General features: G+C 38.9%; 2 protein-coding genes across 5 annotated transcripts in view; both read left to right on the forward strand.

The window, feature by feature from the left end:
- Positions 1-8,573, forward strand: part of LOC139954344 (uncharacterized) — a 46,654-nt gene extending 38,081 nt beyond the window's left edge. For 3 of the 4 annotated variants that reach the window (XM_071954099.1, XM_071954098.1, XM_071954100.1), the window contains 6 exons: positions 370-417; positions 879-926; positions 1,706-1,924; positions 7,092-7,136; positions 7,661-7,732; positions 8,389-8,573. In XM_071954099.1, coding sequence (XP_071810200.1) covers positions 370-417; positions 879-926; positions 1,706-1,924; positions 7,092-7,136; positions 7,661-7,732; positions 8,389-8,448 — 492 coding nt within the window. In that variant the 3' untranslated portion in view covers positions 8,449-8,573. The remainder of the gene's footprint in view (positions 1-369; positions 418-878; positions 927-1,705; positions 1,925-7,091; positions 7,137-7,660; positions 7,733-8,388) is intronic. The other variant, XM_071954101.1, reaches the window with a different exon arrangement.
- Positions 8,574-11,168: 2,595 nt separating this feature from the next.
- The window catches only part of LOC139953878 (uncharacterized), a 31,211-nt gene continuing 16,166 nt past the window's right edge, over positions 11,169-26,213 (forward strand). The window contains exons 1-7 of the mRNA XM_071953473.1: positions 11,169-11,256; positions 13,832-14,153; positions 14,412-14,588; positions 22,321-22,412; positions 23,285-23,325; positions 24,765-24,981; positions 25,672-25,720. Coding sequence (XP_071809574.1) covers positions 14,073-14,153; positions 14,412-14,588; positions 22,321-22,412; positions 23,285-23,325; positions 24,765-24,981; positions 25,672-25,720 — 657 coding nt within the window. The 5' untranslated portion in view covers positions 11,169-11,256; positions 13,832-14,072. The remainder of the gene's footprint in view (positions 11,257-13,831; positions 14,154-14,411; positions 14,589-22,320; positions 22,413-23,284; positions 23,326-24,764; positions 24,982-25,671; positions 25,721-26,213) is intronic.

The following is a 26,213-nucleotide window of genomic DNA, read 5'->3' on the forward strand; positions in this document are numbered from 1 at the left end:
TTTGCCGACTTGTTGATGTCACATTCATGATGGTACATCTTTTTTCATGGTGCAGCCTTTTAAAATCCTTGATGACAGTTACAAAACTTGACAAATTTAGCTTTTTAGAGGACAATCTTCTATCAACAGTTCCCACATATCAAAACTAATTTCTGTTAAGGCTGCTTTATGAAGTTTGTTCTTTTTCTAGTGTGTAATGTTTGGTTCAATCTCCAAATTTTTACCGAATGACTCTAGGTTGACAGGAAACAATGACAAGAGGATAGCTATAGCGAGTCAAAACTTTGAGAATGAAGTATCATGGGTTAAACATTGTCACACTCAAAGTGTCAAATGGTCATGTGTTAATCATATGTATTTCAATTGCAGCCTATGGAGTGCGAAGAAAACCAAAGTATTGCTGAGTGCTCTGAAGAGGTGAGTTTTAAATTCAAGAAATGCCTTCGTCTGCAGCCTATGCAATTAGTTTCTTCTTCTTTTTTTTTTTTTTGGGGGGGGGGCCTTTTGTTACTTTTTTTTCATATATTTAAAGTGGTATATAGGTTGGATGTATTTGTCTCCCCTTCTTTTCTGGTTTTATTTGCTGTTTGAAATAACAGGAAAACACTGGGGGTTTGATTCAGTTGTTAAAAAATGGAAAGTTACACGTTATTAAACCCATGTAATACCTACAAGAGAACTCTTTAAACTTGCTGTGTGGACCTTAAAGAAAGATCAAAGTGGAGGCATAATTTGATTAAATATAAAATGTGTAGTAAGGTACCAGATAATTAAAAATTATGATTTTATGAGATAAAACAAACAGAGCTTCTCGATTCATTTGAAAACTTCCCTAAAGTTTGACTTTTCTTTTTTAATTTTAAAATTTTTATTTTTAGGATATGGAGGTAGACGTCGTTAATCAGGGGATGCGTCCAGAGCAAAAGGTACTATACATGATCACAAGCGTAAAGGCAAAGTTGAAAAATGTCCAAGGCTTTTTCATTCGAGGAACGTCTGACAATGCCTTTATATATATAAACTGCGCACCTGTTTTTGTTCTTAATTACAGCATTTGCTTTGAACTCAACTTAAGGCTAAACAACAGTTGCTTTATTACTTTTTGGCTGTTTTCAAATGGCTTGGCTCCGTCGGCCTGTTTAACACCCAGATTTAACACCCTAAAGTACAGCAGCTGTACAATTGAGTGATCCGCTTCATCAAGCCCAAGCTATTTATTTTTTTTTAAATGGACCGCCCTGGTATTGGTTTGTACTACAAAATCGTGCACTTTAGCCAGTCTCAATGTTAAAATATGTGTGAGACTTGCACAGTCCATTCCTTCTGCCTCATGGGTTCCACCCTAGCCTACTTGACAATGTGCTTGTTCTTAACTAACACATTGCAGAGAACCATAGAAATAGAACCCGGAGAAGGCTGAGCATCAGCCACCCTCTGTGTGGTCTGTGGACGTAACGATAACATGCAATACGCGTGTATGGCAAAATGGTCATCGGTAACACGCGTGTATGGCAAAATCAGCATCGCGTGACATGCGTGACTGGCAAAATGGCAGTGCACATAGACTGTTTCGGTCAATAATCATGGCGTCACTGTATTGCAAACAAATACACGCATTAAAAAATTGCGTATCAGAGAAATATTCATGTCGTGTTAGTGAAAACCTTCAGTTTGTAATGGAATGTTTCTTTGGCATTGGCACCAGAAGCGGAACTTGAAGCTTCTGCGCGACGGTGTGGATGCAATTCTCGAGGAGCCAGCACCAAAGAGGCGTCGTGTTCAGCAGCTGGCGGACAATGAGTTCAACATTCCAGCCGGCCGGAATGATGCAGCGGTCGTCGTCCCTTTTGAGGAACGTCCCGGCAGTTCCACCGGTGCGCATGCACCAGAGGCAGCGGTTGCAAAGGAGTCCGCTTCCCCACAGGTATTTCCTTAATTTATGTAGCCCCAAATTGTCATGCAATATTGATAGGCTCCTTGACTCCAGAGAGGTTCCAGAGATACGTTTGTAATTCTTTTTTTCCCCTTCATTTTAGAGTCTGGAAGTGAGGATAGAGTTAACCCTTTCAATACCATTGTCGAGTTAACTCGACCACGCAATACCAGCGCTTCCTTACCATTGTCGAGAAAACTCGACCGTGCGTTGTGTAGTCGCTCCGTCCCAATGTCGAGAAAACTCGACAGAAAAAAGCATTGCCTTTGAGAGATTGTATTTAATTTGTTTGGTGCCCTCTGTTGTTAGGTTTTATGTAGACGGGTTGCTTGTTTACCAAGCATTGCAATGGTATGTATTGTATAGGGGGTCGCCATTATGATTTTCCGAGAAAAGTACACCTCAAGATTTCACGCTTCTGTTTTTTTCGTCAAAAATCACCATCATGTCTGCTCATTGCATGGAGGATTTGGCATATATGTTTGCCTATAGTGACTCTATAAAAAGACTTGGGAAGTTCTATCAAAGTATCTAGTGAACATTTGGCATCAAATCGTGGTATTTCGTCGCCAGACATGCAGTCAGATGATGACAAAACCGGACTATAAACCAACGGTGGCTAACTGGACCGAGCACGTCACCCGTTCAACGCCGTGGGCTTGGGCGTGCATGGCGGGCGGGCCTGGACCCACTCATGCTGGTCGAAGTGACCGTGGTAGCTGAACACTTTCCAAAACAGATAAGATTGTTCAGCAAAATAGGTTCCGATTATGGTACAAATGGAAATAGAAGCCTATAATAAAAACGGTTATATTTTCTGAAAAGTTTTTACAAACTTTTCTTGAGGAAAAACAGGTTGAAAATCTTGTTGTTTTTCTTGAGACAGAAATCCCGAATAAAAATAGAAGTATTTTTTTTCAGAGAGAAATCTTGCAAACAAAATTATGATAATATATACAAATTTGACATCGTAGGAAAGGTCATTTCATATGCTACAAAGTGCATGCACAAAGTTTTTCAAAAAAATAATGTCTTCCCACAGAAAATCAAGATTGAAAACAGTACACACTGTAAATTGCGTTATATTTTTTTTAGTGTGAAAAAATACGGTACACAGCATTGTGACCTTTGTCAACAATGCGGTATCCGCTTGGGCGCTTCCAATAAACAATGTGGTATTGAAAGGGTTAATTGGGTCACTTTTTAAAAGAAAGCTTATCATTAGGTGTGCTGTTAGCAACAAGACTAGCACAAAGATTATAATGTTATGACATAAATGTTACTGAAGATATGATTTTTGAGCAATAAACTTTTAATTAATGTAATTTGACACTGGATGACATCTTGATGATGAAAAACATGTTTTTAGTACAAAATTTGTTATAAGCTTTAAGACGCCGCACAAAGACTATGACATGTGATTAAGGAAAGGTCTTTTGTATTTGACTGTTTTATTTGGTCTGGAAGAAAAAGATCAAAGTGGGGATCATGTTTTTTATAAGAGCAAATGTGTCATTAGCTCAATGATAACCTTAGTTCGATGATCCAGAAATCTGTTGAGTTAAGTGTATGAACCCCCTGCGAGAGGGCCCAAAATCAGATCACTGTTGAAAACGACAGTCGTCACCTTTCCAAAATTTCTCACAAGAGGGAGATATACAAGTTTGCAGATGCACTAAAACTTGAGTAAGGGCCTCTCAAAGGTGAAGGGTCTTCTAGCTATCTCAGTCTCACTTTAAAGGTCTCAAGTGTTTTAACTATGGTAATGTCGTAATACGTTAGAGCTTGAAGTACAGTTTCAATGCTGTTTAGCATGGGGTTCTTATTTAGTGTACTAAAACGACTACCGAAGCACACAAGACAAGTTCAGGTAGGTTCAGTATTTGATGATTTTATTGACGACTCACTCTCATAACACAGTGACAACTTGTACCAAAAGATGTAACTGACACGGACCCGCAAAAGACAGACCCGCAAAAGACAGACCCCTGAATAGATTTAAAGTATAAAACAAGGGTTTAAAATACACACATAATAATAAAGAACTCGTGCACAATACATCACACTGCAGCCAGTAAAAAGGTCATGCAAACTATAGTTTAGACATAAGATACATGTAGTAGTGTTTTTACTACTAAGGAATTTGTCCTTGTCTTTCCAGTGGTCCATTGACTGGAACTAGCAGACATAAACACACACAGCCTTGGGGCATGTGTAGCCATGGTGACACTTTTGGAACTGAGGTGCACAGTGTAGTGTGTTGACACTTTTAGGAGCACAGTTGTGATAATAATAAACACTATTCTGACCACAGACTAAAAGAAACAAGTCTCTTGAATTTAACTGTAGATGATTTAGAAAACACTCTGGATTACCAAAAAATGCATACAAAACAAGAATAATCAAATACATAAACAAAACAAGCCACAAGCTAACCTGAACACGTTCAGCATCAACTTTCCCTTCTACATCACGTAAACTCTTATCCGCACCATGCCTGGGCTGATATGCTACAAGCTATAGTTTATAATAAACAAGGAACATCTTATTAGTTAAACACAACACTGACACATCTAATTCAACTGACTTCACAACAGATTAGTATTTGGCATTTCCACTGAAATAAAACTCAAAACATCAACTTATTCCGATGCAAGAACATAATACATTTTCAGGATTTAATTATAAAGAAAGGTTCTTTTGACACATACTCAAAAAGATAAGTGCTCCGACTGTAAAACCAATACCATGAAATCATTGCCTTGTAAAATGATGTTAAACCTTAAATTTTGTGAATCAGTTAGATATAACAGATTAAAACAAGAAATGATCACATCTACAATTTTACATTAACTTAAATACCAAAGATCAAAACTCACCCCGAGATGTGGCTGTGACGAAGACTGTCTCTAAGCTTTTACTAATTGATGCAAAATACTCATCGATTCAGAATGACTTTTTAGCCCTCTGTGCGACACGTTATTTACCCTAAAAATCTGCTGGTCAGCCACGCCAGACCAATCTCTGATTGGTCTATAGCTGAAGAGTACTGAATATTTATGCTATGGTTTGTACTACAAATCGTGCACTTTAGCCAGTCTCAATGTTTGAATATGTGTGAGACTTGCACAGTCCATTTCTTCTGCCTCATGGATTCCACCTTATGACAAAGTGCTTGTTCTTAACTAACACATTACAGAGAACCATAGAAATAGAACCCAGAGAAGGCTGAGCATCGGCCACCCTCTGTGTGTCTGTGGACGTAACGATAACATGCAATACGCGTGTATGGTAAAACGGTCATCGGTAACACGCGTGTATGGCAAAATCAGCATTGCGTGACATGCGTGACTGGCAAAATGGCAGTGCACATAGACTGTTTCGGTCAATATTCATGGCGTCACTGTATTGCAAACAAACACACGCATTAAAAAATTGCGTATCGGAGAAATATTCATGTGGTGTTAGTGAAAACTTTCAGTTTATACTGGAATGTTTCTTAAAGACCTTGACACTATTGGTAATTACTCAAAATATTTAATAGCATAAAACCTCACTTGGCAACGAGTAATGGCAGCTGGTGAAAGTATGAAACAGTGTGAGAAAAGGCTCCCTCTGAAGTAACGTAGTTCCAAGAAAGAAGTAATTTTACACGAGTTTGATTTTGAGACCTCAGAATTAGATTTTGAGGCCTAGAAATCAAGCATCGGAAAGCATTGGAAAGCATATAACTTTGTGTGTCAAGAGTGTTTTTTCTTTCATTATTATCTCGCAACTTCGACGACCAGTTAAGCTCAAATGTTCACAGGTTTGTTATTTTATGCATATGTTGAGATACACAGTCTACCCGCAGTACACTAATCTCCTTTGTTATTTATCTGCAGGGATATGCAGCGTTTTTTCATGCGTGACTTCGGTTTGAATACTAATTAGTCAAAAGGGCTTGGAATTCGGTCCTTTTTTGAATAGTCTCAACCAAAATAATGTACAAGTTAATTGAAACGAAGAGCATATCTGTCGTTATGTATAAAAACAATCGGTACAACTCAAATTTTAAAACAAGAAATTTGTACGTAAAAAATGGCTTAAAAAACAGAGAAAACCTTTGTGTTATGGCAGCCAGCTAGAAAGCGTATGCAATCTTACCATGACTACGTGTCTTTTTGCCGGGCGAAACATGACGTATACAGTGTTTTTTCAACAGAGGGCGGTTTGAATGTAAACATAGGTGACATCGTCTATTACCAAATGATTTTATTCTCTTTTCCTTGCCAATTGCCAGTTACTCCAGCTGTAGATTAGTTGAAATAGTCAAGTACATGATGCATAAAGCACTTCCCAATTAAAAAACATGGTTATACAGCCTGCTAAGTCTACCTACTCCATGTAGGTCAGCCATTGTGGTCTTTTCAATGAAATGTTCATATTTGTTTTTCCAAAGACCAATTTTATTATCATGCCATTTAAAGCCATTGGACCCTTTCGGTACAGAAAAAAAAAAAAGTTCACAGATTTACAAATAATTTACAGGGTTTACAGAAGGTAATAGTGAAAGACTTCTCTTGAAATATTAGTCCATGAAATGCTTTACTTTTTGAGAAAACGGTAAAACAATATAAATTCTCGTTAACGAGAATTACGGATTTATTTTAAACACATGTCATGACACGGCGAAACGCGCGGAAACATGGGTGGGTTTTTCCGTTGTTTTCTCCCGACTCCGATGACCGATTGAGCCTAAACTTTCACAGGTTTGTTATTTGATATAGAAGTTGTGGTACACAAAGTGTGGGCCTTGGACAACACTGTTTACCGAAAGGGTCCAATGGCTTTAAAGGGAAAGTATGATAATTGGATTTTGTGAGTTGCGAATTGAAGACTGACTAGTTTACATTCCTTAGATCAATTAAATACGACTGTACACTTAAATATGTTTTTTTTATTTATTATTCAGACATTGTGTATACAGAGGTATCAACCTGATCAGACTTTCAATCTTTCAAACAAAACACAGAAACATGTTGATTTCAGTAACGGAAAATAATCTGTTTGCTTCTAATCAACTCCTTGCCTTAATTTTAATTGTCTGTCTACTTTCCGCCAGTTTCATTCTGCAATAACAATTTATCTTGAATGATACATCTTTTTTACCGTACAGGAGTCAACCACAGATCCCATTGGAGCTTTTCTACGAGATGATGGTGTAAGTTGCTTTAATATGTTGATTTTGCAGTGATTAACAAAATATGATAAACATTTAAGCTGGTAAATTTAAAAAACATGAAAACTTGAAAACTTTTTTTTTTTTAATTCTAATAACGCCAATAGTTTTCACTTTACACCTACTCAAAGTTTATTTTGTTAACAAATTCATATCTTGGGAACCTTAGCTGTTATGGTCCGACCCTGTGCGATATATCTGTGAAAGTTTCATGTGTACAAATTTGTTGAAAATGGAACACCCCAAATTGCAGAGTAGGGCTGTCAAAACCAAAAGACTTTTGTATTATTATTATTATTATGTAAGCAGGCTTTGCACTTGGAAGCTTTCACATTTTGCACGTGCAAGCTTTCACGCCTTGGCGCTCATAGTTCACCAGCCTATCACATCCGTGGGTTCAATGCCCATGTAAGTAAATTCTAATGACGCATTAGTTTCACTTTACACCTACTCAAAGATTATTTTGCTAACAAATTCATCAGTTGTTTTCTAATTTTTATTTTCAGGATTATGGGACTCCATCGGGACAGCCTTCCAAAGTTTACCAACCTCCTTCTCTGGAAGTCGAAGTTGAACAGGTCAGTGTAAGACACAGGTTAATCCTTTTTCTCTTGGTAACAGTTTCCAGCAAAATGATGGATCCTAACCAACCAACTACATGGGATTTGTATGGTGGCACAACTGTACATAGACCAAATTTTGTTTACATGTGTGTACTCGATCAAATACATGTTTGGTAGATACCAAAGATATATCGAAGCCTTTAAACAATGAATATTGGGTGTTTGTGAATGCACCAGGGAGCCGGATATTGTGAGGAAGATACATCAAGGAACTTTCCAGGAACTTGTCTAATAATGAGACTTTCATTGCAAATGGAATATGGTCGTCTGGATCTGGATAAATATTCTCAACGCTCTAATTAGAGCCAAACGAGAAGAGAAGATGATGAAGAAATTTTAGTTTTAGATGTAGGAGTAAACCCGCAACTCCCAAAAATTATTCCAGGCGAAACCCAAGCAGTAAAGTAGGGACTGAAAACCCAATCCACATAGTGCCCCTGTCGGGATTCAAACCGGGGTCCAAAAGGTGGAAGGGGAGGCAAGACACCACTACACCAACCTGACCACCTAGCATAACAAAGTAACTCCTGTGGACATTTCCTTTTAAATTATTTTCGAGTGACACTTTCATGTCCATCATATAACATAAAGACGTTTTTGTTTGTCATCAGCCGTCACAGCTGGTCCCAACCCTCGCCCCAGGTCGTGATCAAACCCTCGCCCAATGGTAGTGATCAAACCCTCGCCCCAGATGATGACGATGAAGGTCTACTTGAAGATGATTTGGTTTTTCACCCCGCAAGCTTGGGAATCACATGATTAATACTAATTATTACTTATAGAAAGAAGAAGAATAAAAGGGGTCATCTTGTATGTCGTTGGCCAACCCATTTTTAAAAAAAATTGGTGTGATGTGTGTGTTGTTATTGAGAACATACGTAATATTATGGTTGTGCCATAAATATCTTGGACTTGTTTCAAAGTCTGTGATCTTGGTTTTCAGTCGTCCTGATAGCGGATACATTATTAGCTGAATGCTGAAACAGCGCCCGTTTTGTGGATAAATCTCCGTCATAAAACCCGAGTGTCGAGAGCTTTTGTAATAGCAAATAAAACTTGCGAGGGAATTCTGCGTGGGTGATGCAGACAAATAACCGCAATCTCGGACTTGATTTAGCTGGGCATGTGTAAAGAAGTCACTTTAAAACATTATTGGGAAATGTACATATCATTGGGTCATATGTTTTTTGTTTTGATTTTTTGTAAGTCGCCAGACACCAAGGCCTGAAGGCCACTTCAAGGTGTGGGCTACAATTTTTCTTTTACAGAGGCCGTTGCCACTTACTCCTAGGGCTGAAACAGTGTTACCCCTTTTACAGTCCATACAGATGTATGCTGGGGTATCACCAGTCCGAAGTCTGGCCGGTAGAGCAGAAAGCACTAACTCCCCAATTTTACGTAGCAAGTGTCACGACCGGGCCATTCTAACCTGCACTCTGCTGGTCAAACACCAGAGCTTGAATCAAGTGGTCTTAACACATCATATGTTTTCGAACCCAAACTTTGATTTCCGTTTTCCGCGAGACTGTGCAACCTCCACTGGTGTGACAGAAGCTCTGTCTGTATTTTCGGCTTAATCATGCTGAGAATAATGTCTCCTGTCGTGGGTTATGCTCAAACATATATAAAATAATTAATTTTTTGGCCCAAATCACTATGCAACACACAACTCTCATAGGCCTGCATGAGTGTCCAAAAGGATACTCGGCAACTTCAACTTTTAGGTATACATGGCAAAACCATGGTCACTCGCGGTCAGTCGCATTAGGGCGCACAGTTTTCCAGTCAAGTAGCCAAGCCTACAGAATCGGCAGAATCTCCATGCTAGTGTGCCGTTTGTCAATTTTATGGTTTGTAAACCATGATTTGTGTACATGTTTTATGATGGTTTATAAACCATAATTTGTGAGTGCACATTTTGTTATGGTTTATAAACCATGATTTGTAAGCCATATTTGATGCCTCATAAATTATCATGGTTTATAAATCATGAATTTGATGCCTCGCCATGATTTTCATGCTTCAATTTTTATGGTTTATAAGCCATAATTTGTAAAAAATGATTTTCATTTTTCAATTTTCATGGTTTATAAACCATATGTTTTTAAGATGCCTCAATTTTCATGGTTTACAAACCATGTTTTTTAAACCATGATTTTCATGCTTTACTTTTCATGGTTTATAATCCATGTTTTTATGATGCACACATTTTTATGGTTTATAAACCATGATTTGTAAGCCATGAATTTGATGCTTCAATTTTTCTGGTTTATAAACCATGTTTTAAAGATGCGTAAATTTCCACAGGTTTATGAACCATGATTTATAAATGTTTATTGCATGTTCATGGTTTGTAAACCATAAACATACACACAACAAATACTACTGGTATGTAAACCATAAAAAGGATTTGGCAAAACTTTCCATGGTTTACATCTAATTGCTATAAACCATGGTAAAAACATGTCTTAAAAGCGCCAAACAATTAATTGACAGACGGCGCCCCAAATGAACACGTCACACTTCAAGGCTCGTGAATAACGCCAGAGACCTGCCTTGAGACCACTTTTTAGGCACTTCTGATTCATATAAATGTATCGTATATAATTACGAACTGCAAAAATCAGTCAATAATTGTGATTCGTAACCAGACGACAATACTTTATATAGGCATTGTGAGAAAATAGCAGTTAGCCTGGGATTCCGAGCTCACAACCTTGTGACTGCAAGCTGCTGCAGTCTAAACCAATAGACCAAGGTGCCAGTAAAAACACGCGGGTAAAAAACATTAGGCTATCCGGCGTTTTTCAAATTTAAGTGTATAGTACTAGAAAACCGTTGAATGCCGGAGCGACCAAGAACGACGTGAGATATATTTTATCCTGGACAACGGGTTTCAAATGCTTAATATGTTATTGTTGCAAGTTTACAAAATTGCAAAAGGGAGTTGTCATAAGATCATTGCATAAGATGTATTCAAAATCTTTCACCTCGCACCTCGCGTTATCGAATATCCCAGATAAAAGAGTTATTTTGGCAGGGGAAAAAATGCGAATAGCAAAGGAAGACAAGAAAATACTTCCACCGGAAATAAAACCAAAAACTACACACGCATTTGCGACTTTTCTCCCTGGGCTCTTTTTTCCTTCCCCCCCCCCCCCCACTCCCCCATTATTATTTTTTCCTTTCTTTTTCTTTCCTTCCCTCTTTCTCCCCCATTTGTTTTCTTTTTTCTCTTGGGGACCCTCTGGGGGGGGGGGGGGTCAAGCCCCCCGAGCGCCCCCCCCCCCCCCCCTTGGGTGCGCCGTTGACCTGTCTTTATCCTTCCTTGCGGAGGGCCCCAGAAAGCACCCCATCCATCCCCCTTTTAATTATAGGGCGCCCTCCTTAGTCCATTTTTTTGGCTGGTTCGCTCTGGTTTGTTTTGCACTGGTGTGGTAACTTTTTGGGGGACTGAATTTACTGCTTCCAAAGTACAGGTGAGTCTTGATTAGAGGCATATTATAGTATAGGTCTTATTCACACTGTATAATTTGGTAACATATGGATACGTTTTGGGTGGATTTGTCTCATAAAAAAGTTGACCACTGAGATTCTAACCATGCTAACTTGGTAAAAAGTTCAGTAGTGTTGCGTACATGCATGCACTGCACGTGCCCGGTGGTCGAAGTGGTATACATCCATGACTATTATGATGAGGTTTGTTCCGCTATCGCGTCTCAACGATAGAGAGCGGCAGCCCAGAGCACTTTGGTTAAAGGAACGAGGTACCAATATTCGAGTACAGGAACATTTAGTGGATAACCTGACGTATTCAGAAATGGATGTCTGCCGAACATCTGCCGATGTCTGCTGGACCGACTCTGCGCGTTGTCATGGTATTTTTTCAAACTCTATGAGCCCATAATTTAATAACGACACCAGCTGTATGGCTGAAAAGGTATATGCTATTTAAGTTGTGGCCCTTGATTCATAATTTGGCTGCATTGGGCCTACCAGACACCTCGGGTTAAACATCGGAGGAACCACCTAAAACCAAGTTGAATTTACCAATAGGCCTATATGCACTATTCTTTGACAAGTAGTATCAGCCACCAGACAAATATGTGTTGCTTCATTAGGTCTGGCAGACACCCCCTCCCCCGGGTTAAACGGGGGAGGAACCACCCAAAACCAAATTGAAATGACCTAACACTATTCTTAATACCAGTATCCACCGCCAGACAAAAGTTTTGCTGCAATGGGCCCGGCAGACACCTCCCCTTCCCCCCGAGTTAAACATCAGCAGAGGAACCACCTGAAACCAAGTTGAAATGACCAATAACACCACTATTCTTTAATACTAATAATATAGGATTTGAGGCATTGCAAGGTGAGGTATCAATTTCAATATATATCGTCTCCTGACGATGACTAGAGCAAGCTAGTCGAAACGTTGAGTTAATTAGGATCCTATAAGCCAAAGTAGTAGTCCAGTCTATTTTCTATACCATCCGCCCTGGTAATAGTTAAAAAGCGGGACAGTTCTTTTCAGAACTGAGAAGTCTCCCGAACCTCCGATTATCTACTCCGCGGCAGTAGAATAAAGCAAGACAGTTCCCTAAGAACAACTCTTCCTGGCAAGTAGATACACACATGGTGTTACCGCAAACCAAATATATAATAATATTATAGTATCAACCGCCAAGCAATCTTTTGCTGCATTGGGCCCGCCAGACACCCCCCCCCCACCCAATTTTGTATAGTAAAAAAGTGTTATTGGTCGTTTATTCAATTCAGGTGGTTCCATCGATGTTTAACGTAGGGGGTGGGGGTGTCGTCCGCCGGGGGCGTCGTCCGCCGGGGGCCAAGTGCAGCAAATAATAATATTGTCTGGCGGTTGAAACTCAATGTAATATTAAAAGAAAGAATAGTGTTATTGGTCATCTCAACTTGGTTTCAGGTGGTTCCTCTGATGTTTAACCCGAGGGAGGGGAGGTGTCTGCCGGACCAAATGCAGCAAAACTTTCGTGTGGCGGTTGATACCTGTATTAATAATAGTGTATAGGCCTATTGGTTAGTTCAACTTGGTTTTAGGTCGTTCCTCCGATGTAAAATTCCGGGGTTTGGGGTGTCTGCCGCAATGCAGCAAAACTTTTTTTCTAGGGGTTGATACTTTATATTAAGAATATTGTTATTGGCCATTTCAACTTGGTTTCAGGTGGTTCGTCTGATGTTTAACCCCGGGGGGTGGGGGTGTCTGCCGGCGGGCCCAATGCAGCAAAACTTTTGTCTGGCGGTTGATACTGGTATTAAGAATAGTGTTATTGGTCATTTCAACTTGGTTTCTGATGTTCAACCAAGGGGAGGGGAGGTGTCTGCCGGGCCCAATGCAGCAAAACTTTTGTCTGGCAGTTGATACTAGTATTAATAATATTGTATTGGTCATTTCAACTTGGTTTTAGGTGGTTCCTCTGATGTTTAACTCGGGGGAGGGGAGGTGTCTGCCGGGCCCAATGCAGCAAAACTTTTCTCTTGCAGCTGATACTGGTATTAAGAATAGTGTTATTGGTTCAACTTGGTTTCAGATGGATCCTCTGATGTTTAATTAGCCCGGGGGAGGGGAGGTGTCCTCCGGGCCCAATGTAACAAAACTTTTGTCTGGCGGTTGATACTCTCTTGTATAAAGAATAGTGCATAGGATTGGTCATTTCTACTTGGTTTTAGGTCGTTCCTCCGATGTTTGACCCCGGGGGTGGGGGGGGGTTTGCTGTCTGGCAGGCCCAATGCAACCAAATTATGAATCCAGGGCCACAACCTCAACAGCATACACCTTTTCAGCCCTACGGCTGGTGTCATTTTTAAATAAATGGGCTTTTAAAGTTTGAAAAAAATATCACGACGACGCGCGGAGTCGGTCGGGGGCAACTGGTTAATTTCAGTTATGTTTGAACTGCACATCTGAAAGTATCCCAGCACACTGTATTAGATACATTTTAATTGCTTGTTAGACATTTTTGCCAAGCTACATGCAAAAACAACTTTTAAAAATTAAATTTTCTACTCAATATACAGTTTTATGCCAAGGAATACGGAGCCGGATGTCATCTTGGGCACAATGCGTCTCTTGCGAGCAAAGAACTTCGCACATATGCCTGACACAGATGTCAGCTAGTAACTCCAGCTTAGCTGCTGAAATTTCTTCAACATTGAAGGACAGAACTATGACTGCTGATCCACAAAGGGACCGTCTATCTTGTTCTTGTTCTTCGAGTAACATTGTCTCCGAGCTAGCTTGCAGAGAAACAGACGATCAATGATGGATACATTAGCAGGAGTGGCAGATTCCAAAACAAACAGACAGGGACGTGGATGCCCCTGCAATGGCCCCCAAGTGGTAGGTAATTCAAGATTAATTATGAATTGGTGAAACAACATCTTCTGTCAAAATTCATTCAGAAAAAAATGATATAAGTTCATGCACTATGTAGCTTTTACAGGTTGGCTGTTTACCATGTTTGATTGGTTGCAGGTTGGCTCTGTATCAAATCTGATTGGTCACTGCGGACATTTGAATAACTCCTGGCTGCTTGCCAATTCAATTTGTTTTGCTCAGGTTCCTCCAACATCTTCAAGATTGTAAAGATGATCACAGAGTGCATGTTCTGGTTCGTCATTATCTGCAGCTTCAAGCAAGAAGAAGTGCAAGACGTACCCCATGCAGATGTCTAGGCTAGACTTCAGCATCACCCAGGAAGAAAAGGAACTGGTCGGAGAGGTCTTCAAAAATGCCATCAGCTGCCTGTCGGACGAGCACAAGAAATTACTACAGGTAGGTGGAACAACTTTTATGCAGATCAAATCTGCTGTGGCATGATTTTGCACATGATTTGTGTGACCTGTCACCACAAAATGAGCCATTAGTCGGAATTTAAAATAAATTAGCTATTGGTATTTCTGTATTCTGCAGATCAAGAACTTTCCAATGGTATATAACACTTGGGGTAACAATAATCCTCCAAGCCGACAGAGCTTGTGGAAGCAAGAGAGTACTCACTTTATCTGCTGAGAAAGATTTGATTTCGACCGACTTTAATGGGAAATGGCACAGTGCGACTGAGATGCAACAGGCCTGTATGCTTCGTTTTTGAAAGGGAAAGGGCACCAAGGCATTTTCATTTTGGTAAAGGGCACCCTATGAGGAAGTTGTAAATTTCTAATAGCATTTCAAGGGTACGGAGGCAATTGCTTCGTTGCCTCTGTGAAGTATCAGGTGGTGCCTTAGATACAACTGTGCTATCTAGCTACCATCTCTAATAGTCTCTGAGTACACTACTCGAGAAACGGCCTTGAGAAACGGCCATGATTGATGTTTTTTTCTCTTTCCTTTCTCTTTGGCCCAACTTCGCCCGCTTTCATGTACTTCTGCGCAATTTTCAATAAGTTCTCCTCAGTCCTCCTAATATGACAATGCAAGCTCCTGCGCTCGATGTTGACACTGTCTGCCACACTGAAGCATACCGTTATGGTCACTTGACCTATGCTTCAGTGTGGCAGACACAGTATCAGTGTGGAAGACAGTGTGGTCATCAGTTTACTTGTTCTCCTAACAGTGACATCTACATGTAGATCTTCCTTTTAGTCCACTACCCTCACGTGGACTGTATGTCATCCAAGACACAGCCCATGTGCTAAATCGCCTGTAGCCATGTTCCCCCATTCAGTTTAGACTCTGATGTATTTAACCCTCAGCCTCACCCTTGATCCCTCGTGAAGGACATGGTTCTTCATCTTATGGAAAAGTTTGCGATAACACCATGTAATCTCTAATGAGTTGGGGTGGTTCTGAAAAGAACCAACTCGACGTTTTGATCAGTATGCTGTGATCGTCTCTGATCAGCTTTCTCCAGAAGACGATCAGAGCATACTGATCGAAACGTCAAGTTGAAATCAACGGTTCTTTTCAGAACCACCCCAACTCATTAGAGATAGTTTCAACTCAACGTTTCGATCAGTATGCTGATCGAAACGTCGAGTTGAAACCAACGGTTCTTTTCAGAACTACCCCAACTCATTAGAGATAGTCATTACGTGGCGTTACTGCAAACCTTTTCATATCGTATTTCCACCGTACAAAGTTTCAAATCCTACTTGTTCTTCATCTTAAAGGCAGTGGACACTATTGGTAATTACTCAAAATAATTATCAGCATAAAACCTCATTTGGTAACGAGTAATGGGGAGAGGTTGACAGTATAAAACATTGTGAGAAACGGCTCCCTCTGAAGTGACGTAGTTTTCAAGAAAAAAGGAATTTTCCACGAATTTGATTTCAAGACCTCAAGTTTAGAATTTGAGGTCTCGAAATCAAGCATCTGAAAGCACACAACTTCGTGTGACAGGGGTGTTTTTTTCTTTCACCATTGTCTCGCAACTCCGACGCCCAATCAAGCTCAAATTTTCACAGGTTTGTTATTTTATGCATATGTTAAAATACACCAAGTGAGAAGACTGGTCTTTGACAATTACCAATAGTGTCCACTGTCTTTAATATTATTATTATTACTTCACAGCGTACAAAAGAAATATCACATTTTCTCTTGTGCTGGTACTCGAGTCAGGCTACGTCTCGTAGCCTATATGGCATATGGATTAAAAAAATTTAGAAAAAGGAGTGGAGTGAGGGTTGTATTTAATGGAACACTTCATGTAGGTACATGTATGCTTAGAGGAAAAGTTTGTGCCGTGAAGGAGAAAGTTGTTTTTTTAAACTGTTTTTTTTTTCAACATCTATTTAATATGGAAGATCTGGCCTAAGAGAAAGACCACATTGACCACTTTTGTAAGTTGTAAACAAATAATGTGGAAGTACTGATTGTGTGTGGTGTCTCCTAAACTGCCCTTCCAGTGATAGGCTCAATACTGCATCAGATAAGTAGTCTACATCACACCAGGTGAAGGCACAGAGCTTCAACCGACCAGGGAGGCTATAGACACTTGTTTGCATCGTCAAAGTCTGTCTCTGCAAGTTTGTTTTAAAGATCTGGCCCATATTTCTTGGCTCTGCTTACTGCTGAATTCTGTGCTGCACCCAAACCTTAACTTACTTAAATGTAGAACGCACAAGACAAACATTCCCTGCTAACATGGCTAATAACCTGTGCAATACACTCTTGAAGGGGCACAGCAATTTTCCCCTTAAAAGGAGCACTTTAATGAGGACACTCTTTGCAAAGTACCACAACAAACTAAAATTCACAGTAAAACATCACGAGGAACACTGGGGTGTCGTGGATTATGTCAAGGCTCTTTTATGTACATGATGTACACCCTAATAAACTTTTTTGAGAGAATTTTTGTTGAAAAAACTATTATTTGTTCAACTTTTGTTGAAAATTATCCATTTTCAAAACTTGAAGATTTGTAATAATTGAGTCGCATTTAAAAAAAATATAACGTCTAGTACTTGTATTTTGTACAATGTTGGGGCCTACTTGTACACATGTACAGGGTGAGTCAAAAAGAAATTAATCGGGATTGCTTTTTTTATTTTTCAAAACAAACGAATGACACTCAAAAGTTCAAAAAAGCATTCTCTCCTGCTTATTGGAAGGGGAAAAAATGAAAGAAGTTTATCTTTCCTAATAGGAGTTATTTAATCAAAGGTACTAATTTTGCAAGCTATTTTGGTCAACAGAAAATCGATTAATTCACGTTTTGCATGACATTGATGCAAAAAAAAGGAATCAAACACTGAGTCACTGGGCGATAAAAGCGATTATTTATTTCTCATCAAATGTTATTTCAGACAGAAATGTTTTAAAACCTGTTTGTCTATTCTGGAAAGGGTCTGTTTTTAAAGTAAAAATAAATACTTGAAGAAAAACCTATACTTGAAGAAAAAGTTATTCTTGACAATTTTAAAGTAAAAAAAAATTCTAAGATAAGAATTACACTGTGGTGTTTCTCAGGCAGGCACCTATACTAATCAAGTCCAGTATTGAGTTATTCAAATCCAAAGCAAGTTTTTCACATTTTTACAATGTAAACATACATGCAGGTTAAAGGGTGGCTGCAATGTTTTTTAAAAATAATTTAAACGATTAAACATGACTTTTTAAACCTGAAATATTTTTAGTTATTTTTTATTAAATGCGCAAGTATTTTAAAAATGGTTTTCAAGAGATTAGGGGAACCCACCCCGCCCCTAAAAGGGGCATAAATGTGACGTCATGTCGGGAACCCGAGCCGTTGGGCCCCCTGTCTGTGTGCATATAGAGACGTGTGCACTGTGTGGCCTGGTACCTAGGCGCGTGTAGTTAGGGACCAGACTCTTTTTGCCGACGATATGTTTGAATTCCCGACGTGACGTCGATGGTAGGGGGGGGCGGTAATAATCCACAAAAGGGGGGGCATGGGACTTATTCGCTAATTACGCAAGTGAGATATGTCGAGAAAAAACAAAACACATTTTATTGAGGTTCAATACATATATCAGAAATAAATGACAGCAAAATTAACTGTTTTATTTTATTTCACTGCAGCATCCCTTTAACATCAGTGCCCAATATCATAGAGCTCAACATAAGCACAACTCAATTATGCTTACCTGCATTGCATTAGGTGGTCAGCCAAACTACCATGCTGTGTACAATTTTATGACTGGTATCTTGCTCATTTCTGCTAAGCAGAAAATTGTTATTCAATATTTTCTGCTTTTAAAAGAAGCTCTATGAAGTTGGCCCCTGGAAGACAAACCCTTGAGAATTCACCAAATGAAACAGGGGGGGGGGGGGGGGAGAGATTTTTTAAAAGATATGAATTAAATGTGTAAATATATGTTGCATGGGCCTACTTCTTTCATGAACTATAAGTATTATGTCCAGTCTATGCACTTTGTACAATGTACTTCATGTTTCCTTTATCTGTATTGCTATCAGGCATTTCAACCTAAAAAGGAAACAACAACAAAAGTCCCCTACCGGCCGACCCTTTTAAAATAAAATCCATTGAACTACAACATAGAGGGCAGTAGAACGTCTAGTGACGTCATTCTACTTTACCCGCCGCCATGTTTTTTTCCGGTGCACATTCCGGGGCTCAACTCAGCTACATGTACTTACCATTGTAGTTTTTGTATCGCCGTGAACCAAAACAGTTACACTTCACTTTCACTTCACTTTCACAGTGTACTTCACTTTCACCAACAGTCATGACAGGTATGATTTTATCTCTTATTCATGGGGAAATTATTGTTAAGAAGTCTCATCATCAGTGTTGTTGCAGGTGTTTTTACAAATGTGTGTAACTCACTGCACCAGGTAGGATGCTGCATTGCACCAATGTTATTGGTGTTTCTAATCTTGGTATACTGAGATCGAGAAAAGTGCATTGCATTTTCACTTGAATTATATCGTGTATTTAAAACAGCTATGTGCGTGTACGCTAGATGTATTTTTTATTGTTGTGTACTATGTACTATTCGTGGGTGACTTCTTTCGATACCCCTGTGTCATTGTGTGCAGAAACAAATGTTGGGGTTTAGGGTCAGGGCCAGCAGGGTACATGCTGACGGTAAAAGAAGCTTTTATGTTTTTAACACCTTTCATTGCATGTGTCATATACTGTAATGTTTAGACTTTAGAATAGAACTGCAGGGCCTACGTGTACATGCTCCCCAAAAGCACAATGTTTGCACAGCCCAATGGAAGACTGCAGGGCCTGGTGTAGTACTCTGCAACTGAATGAAAAAGAAAACCTTTTTAGTCAGCATTTGTTGTCCTTTTTACTCACCAAAACAATTATTTTAGACAATATTTTAGTAGATGAAGGATTTATCTTTTTCATTTGTGATGTTTTTTGTCCTAATGGGACTCATTTATGCGGTGAAAATATTTCAGGAAAGTACTGCTTGATCAGAACCACTTAGCGATGCCGTCAACTTCTGAGCACGGCCATGTTGGATTAAGTCCAATTCGCGTTTTATTATTTGGTAGAGTAAACCTGGCTCTTTCTTTTGATGTTTGAAATGGCAAATTTTGCAATCGTCGAGTGCGTTCTATTTCGCTGCTTGTAAAAGGCCTAAAAGAGTACACTTTTATATAAAAAAAAATCACTTCAAAAACCTGAAAATACATGTATTAGGAGTCTATGAAACCAAAATGAAACCATATTTTTTGAAAGCTTGGACATTCAGCAATACTGGAAAGTAATTTTTTATTTTTTCAATGGAGGTGCATAGGGGCGCGTGGGCGATTTTGGAGGCTTAAATTAACATAATAACTCATACAAATGGCCACCCAATACAATTTCGTTACAGACAGAAAACGCCTGATTTTGAGGCTTTAAATCACCAAAACTTTCCCATACTCGTAGCTATTATACACAGATACGAGTTAAAGAAGCAGACAATTTGTGTTTTGATTAATTGCCACAGCCTCTGAAAACTGTTTTATTGCCAAAACAAAATTGTGAAGGTTGCTGAAAAACTTATGGCTAGCCATTCACACACTTAAAATTAGCTTAGGGTACACCTGACCCCACAATTGTATAGCCGGTACTTGGCTTGTTCTTCCCACATAGCACTCATCTAATTTGGCCAGTACTTGGCTTCTATCTTCCCATGAACACGTGACTTCAACCATCACTGGGCAGGCCAGTACTTGGCTTCTATCTTCCCATGAACACGTGACTTCAACCATCACTGGGCACCACGCCCAGAGTAATTAACTGGCAAACAATTGCCACACCACAACAAATTTTGCCAATACCTGGCTTCTTCTACACAATTATCCACGCGACACAACCAACCAACAATGGGCACCACGCCCATACATTTTAATTGCCACAATTACCACCTTGGGCAACACACCTAAAATATTGAATCGGCACCTGGCCAAACATATATCTGTGTGAAACCATTATTGAGAATAGTCATACCTGAAATTTATATAATGAGTTAAAGGAACACGTTGCCTTGGATCAGTCGAGTTGGTCTTTGAAAAGCGTTTGTTATAATATGCATATGGGTAGAAAGATGCTGTAAAAGTAGAATACAATGATCCACATAAACATGCCTCGAAATTGCACGGTTTTCCTTTTACCTCGTCGACTTACACGGTCGGCCATTTATGGGAGTCAAATTTTTGACTCCCATAAATGGCCGACCGTGTTAGTTCGCACAGTAAAAGGAAAACCACGCAATTTTGAGGCAAACTTGTGTGGATCATTGTATTCTACTTTTAAATTATCTTTCCAACCATGTGCATTTTATAACAAACGGTTACAAACACTTTTTTATAGGCCAACTCGTCCGATCCAAGGCAACGTGTTCCTTTAAGTTAAGCAATTCCACCTTGGCACAATGCGGTCAGAACTAGCCCCTGTGGAAACTTCAGAGTGCTAACACAACGTATTGTTACAATATTGGATATGAATGTAAAGACGGGTGTGTAAGCTTCTTTAACAAATCAGAGGTGTTCAAAGTTGAACCAATAATTGTTTGACCATTATATTTACTTGCAACTATAGCCCCGAAACACAAACAACTGTGTGAACCCTGTAAAAAAGCCATACCACATAAAGCAAATAACTAAGTACACTGCAAATACACTAGGCGGGAGTGGTGGGAAATTAATAAAATTTTGTGAACAGAGAAACAAATTGCCCGTTCACGTTGAAAGGCAGTGACAAAGTGCCTTGAAATAGGGGCGCATATCCCACGCTAATGGTAACGTCCCCGACAACGCAAGTTCACTATCCTTTGGCTGAATGTTGCCACGCCACACACCCATTTGCTAACTGTAAATCCGAACAACATTTTTGTATACAGAGGACTGTGACTGCCTGCGAAAACATAAATACCCAAGTTGCTAAACATTAATGCACAAATGAACTGCAACGTCCCTCATGGTAAATACGTATACCCTCTAGCTGGCATGAATTTATAAGCCATGGGCAGCATACATACATGAAGCATGGAGGCTACCTCCAAGCATAAAGCATGCGAATAGCCACATAAACAAGTTCGCCCTGTGTATAAAGCATTTTATCTTTGATTGATAACATGTGTTAAACTGATTTTAGCACTGTTGTATTTCTCTTTAAATTCTCTTTCCAATGATAGTAAATTTGTGGGGTTCCTAAAAAGAAACCTTAAAAGTGTCGGACTCACTACTTGTAATTCATTTTAAAAAGAAATTCAAAAGGCCGTCTGAAAACATATTCAGCGTTTTTTGTAAAACAATTTTTAATTTTATGTTAAGCTTGTGTTGTGATCCATGATGATCATACATGTAGGTTAAGGCAAAAAATATAAAACTTTCTCATCAGCGTAATATATTGCCTGATACAGAATTGTGGCGGAGGTCATTAAAAGTCACTCTTTTGTTAAAACTTGTTGACATGTGTACTTTGTACTTGTATTCTCAAAGAAAGTCAGATAAAAAAATGGTGTTGAGAAGAAATAACAATAAAACAAATACTATACAAACAATATTACATGAATAGCTACATGTACCATTTAAGTATCAAGGAGCTCTGACACAGATATTGTTTTGCTTACAGATAAAATATGAAAGTATGAGGAAAAGTTTCTGTGTGGAGACGCAGCGATGCGTCGGTATATTTGAAGGACATGAAGGAAGCTCTAATAGAGGGTATGTACAAATGTCCATTTTCATATTTAGCTGCACTTTAGCTGTATTTCAGCCCACTACCCTTTTCTCTTTTTCTCTTTCAGGTCATACATGTACGATCTATTGCGCAATTATCAGACATGTACACTATTTAATGTCCTCAAAAAGTGTCATCATGAGTCCACAACCTTCCAGACCAAGGGGGCGTCACAGCCTTCAAGGTCGGGACGTAATGTCCGAAGCCGTGGCCACCACAGTGTCTGAGGCTAAAGTGGGCATGCGAAACTCCTGGCACCGTTGAGTTGTGAGACTGAGTTGTCAAAATGGACGAGTTGTCTGCGACCGCACTGCCAGCATTCAATTAATAATAATTTCCCCCCAAAAATGTGTTTAAATGAATTGTGCTGGATTCTATGCCAAATCCTCGCATTTGGTCATTATTTTCATGGTTACCCTGGGTAGGAACAAACTGACACCACAGAAATTAGAATGACTTTTGATACGGTGTCTGGTTGCTTAGGCTTGGAGTTTTAGGCTGAGTAAAAAAAGAAACATGTTTAGCGTCTGGGTTTCTCGCAAAAAGGAAGGAGGAGGGGCTTTTTATTTTTTTATTTTAAGGTGGCCGCCATTCTTTTTAAAATGTCAAATATTCAGACATTCAGACAAGATATTCAGATTGTTTTAGCTGAGATCGTTTAAAATAACCCTTTTCATAAAAATAAAAAATAAAAATGTGCATTAAAAAAATAAATAAAAAAGGAGGCAGCCTCTAAAAAGGAAGCGGGCTGGGACACTAAACATGTTTGTTTTTACTTGGCCTTATAATATTGCAGATTATATAATTTTGAAGATTGTTTCCATTCTTTGAACTCTTTCTTAACTTTTGATTCTAGGCCGATATTGTCAGATGATGAGGGACTAGGATCTCTCAAAGGTAAGAAGGTACACCGTTTTCATGAACAGCCATCTATTGAAAAAAAATCGTAAATTTTTGTAAATTTTTACACGTTTTGGTTGTGCATGGCCTACTTGATCTGTCTACATTTTCTCCAAGTTTCAATCAAGTCATACAAACTTATTTTCATAATTACACTAATTAGCACAAGGACAATATTTTGAGTTTCACAAAAAGCAAATTTTCTGATTTGAAGTCTCCAAAATGACTTCTGTGCCTTTCGAGTTTTCACGAATTGAGGCAATTTTCTCTGAGCAAGCTACTTTAAAATAACGAAGAGGAAATTCTGTTTACACATTGGTTTGTTCATGATACACTGTACACTAACTTCAAAGAGACAAATTGTATAATTAAAGGCAGTGGACACTCTTGGTAATTACTCAAAATAATTATTAGCTTAAAACCTAATACTAATGATAGTAAAAGACATTGTGAGAAACGGCTCCCTCTGAAGTGATGTAGTTTTCGAGAAAGAAGTAATTTTCCACGAATTTGATTTTGAGATCTAAAATTTAGAATTTGATGTCTCGAAATCAAGAATCTGAAAGCACACAACTTCATGTGACAAGGGTGTTTTTTCTTTCATAGTTATTTCGCAATTCCGACGACCAATTGAGTTCAAATTTCCAGAGGTTTTTTTATTTTATGCATATGTTGAGATACACCAAGTGAGAAGACTGGTCTTTGAAAGTTACCAATAGTGTCCAGTGTCTTTAAGATATATAGATATTGGCTGGTAAAAAAAAGTTTAATAGGCAAACAGTCCCAGCGACAATGATTCCTGACAAAAAAGGTAAAACACAGTTTTCTCCAACATTAAAGTTTGGCTGCAGTGATGACTACATGTAAATTGCCTCTTTTTTTGAAAACAACACGTAGTTAAAATATCCATAGCGGAAAATATCCATAGCGGAAAATTCAATAGAAAAACAACTCCCAAATGAATGTCCCTTTTCACAATGAATAAGAATTGTTCATGTGAACATTCTTGCTTTGGGACACTACAAAAGGACGTTTTGTTTTTGGTCCCCCCCCCCCTCCATTATGTGACCTACATGTAGTGTGAACTTGTGCTTGAATTTGAATGGCTGAGGGCAGTGAGGGATCTGATAACAGTGTACATGTTACTGTGCATGCCTCCCCCACTCTTACCCTGTAAGGGGGTATGTGCAGGGACCTCATGGGTTTTCCCGTTATTTTCTCCCGACTCCGATGACCGATTGAGCCTAAATTTCCTCAGGTTTGTAATTTTATATATAAGTTGTGATACACGAAGTGTGGGCCTTTGGACAATACTGTTTACCGAAAGTGTCCAATGGCTTTAAGGCTGTGTCCATTGACTACTCACAACAAAACTTAGTGTCAACTCAACTGTTGCTTGAAAAGACTGATCTATTTATGCATAATTTCTTGTGCAGAGAACTTTGATGTTTTCTTAAAAAAAATTGGTGATACAAAGAATGGAGGTGATGGACAGGGTCGCAGCACCACCTCCACAAGAGTGCCTAAAGGTAGACCAAGAAGTGGCACCTTGTCAAGAGGTGCCCAGTTCAACAGAAGTATAGATAGTGGAGTAGGGGGTTCAGAACCCCCTGAAGACGGCAAAGGTGGACCCCCGATCCCTGAACATTACAGGTATGTGAGTCTGATGATAGATTCGTTGAGTTTTCGTGTGTAGCCTACGTGTCCTTACTTTTATAATTTTATTTAATTTTCACTTGTAATGTTAAAGAAGAGGTTACATGCTGTTCCTTTTTTTTCCAAACTCATATGAAGTGAATTGGGCAATTAAGTCAAATGCTGTAGAAAAAGGCAGAATCGTCAGTTTTAACCGAGATAAAATTCCAAGTTGACTATCTGTGAACATTCTTTCTAGGATTGTATCTGTAATGTTTAAGAAGAGGTTAAATGCTGTTGCTTTTTTTCCCCAAACTCACTCAAATGAAGTGAAAGGCAATTAAGTCAAATGCTGATGAAAAGAAGGCAGAATAATCAGTTTTAAATGAGATAATAGTCCAAGTTGACTGTCGGTGAACATTCTTTGTAGGATTACATCTCTTATGTTTAAGGAGAGGTTAAATGCTGTTGCTTTTTTTCTCCAAACTCACTCAAATGAAGTGAAAGGAAATTAAGTCAAATGCTGATGAAAAGAAGGCACTCAGTTTAACTGAGATAATAGTCCAAGTTGACTATCGGTGAACATTCTTTTAGGATTGTATAATATGTGGGTTTGCCATTATACTTAGAAATAAAACATTGTTTCTGTTTTCTCTTTTTTGTTTGTTTACAAGTCAATTAATTATTTTTATTTTGACTATGATTTAGGGATTACGAGGGGGGAGATGAGGAGGATCGTGATGAGGAAGCGTGGCAGGTAATTTTTGATGGTCTAAATTCTGTATACCTTATAACTTGTTTGTCTTTATGTTTTTAGATAAGAAATAAAAAAGGTTTTATTCATTACAAAGAGACGCTCACAAAGCCTTTAGACCCCTTGCAATACGTACTCACATGTGCCTATCCTGGGTGTCATTTTGGGTGTCACAATCGTATACAAACATGCACAAAAGAGAGTTGACACCCAAAATAACGAGCATTGTTCGGAGGCGCGTTCTGTATTGTGTAAGAAATACTAGCTCCCCATGCATAACGTGTAACGCTACAGGGGACACTATTGGTAGTTGTCAAAGACCAGTCTTCTCACTTGATGTATCTCAACATATGCATAAAATACCAAACCTGTGAAAATTGGAATTGCGAGATAACTATGAAAGAAAAAAACACCCTTGTCACACGAAGTTGTGTGCTTTCAGATGATTTCGAGACCTCAAGTTCTAAACTTGAGGTCTCGAAATCAAATTCGTGGA

Source organism: Asterias amurensis, chromosome 2 (assembly GCF_032118995.1).
Source record: "Asterias amurensis chromosome 2, ASM3211899v1".
NCBI lineage: Eukaryota > Metazoa > Echinodermata > Asteroidea > Forcipulatida > Asteriidae > Asterias > Asterias amurensis.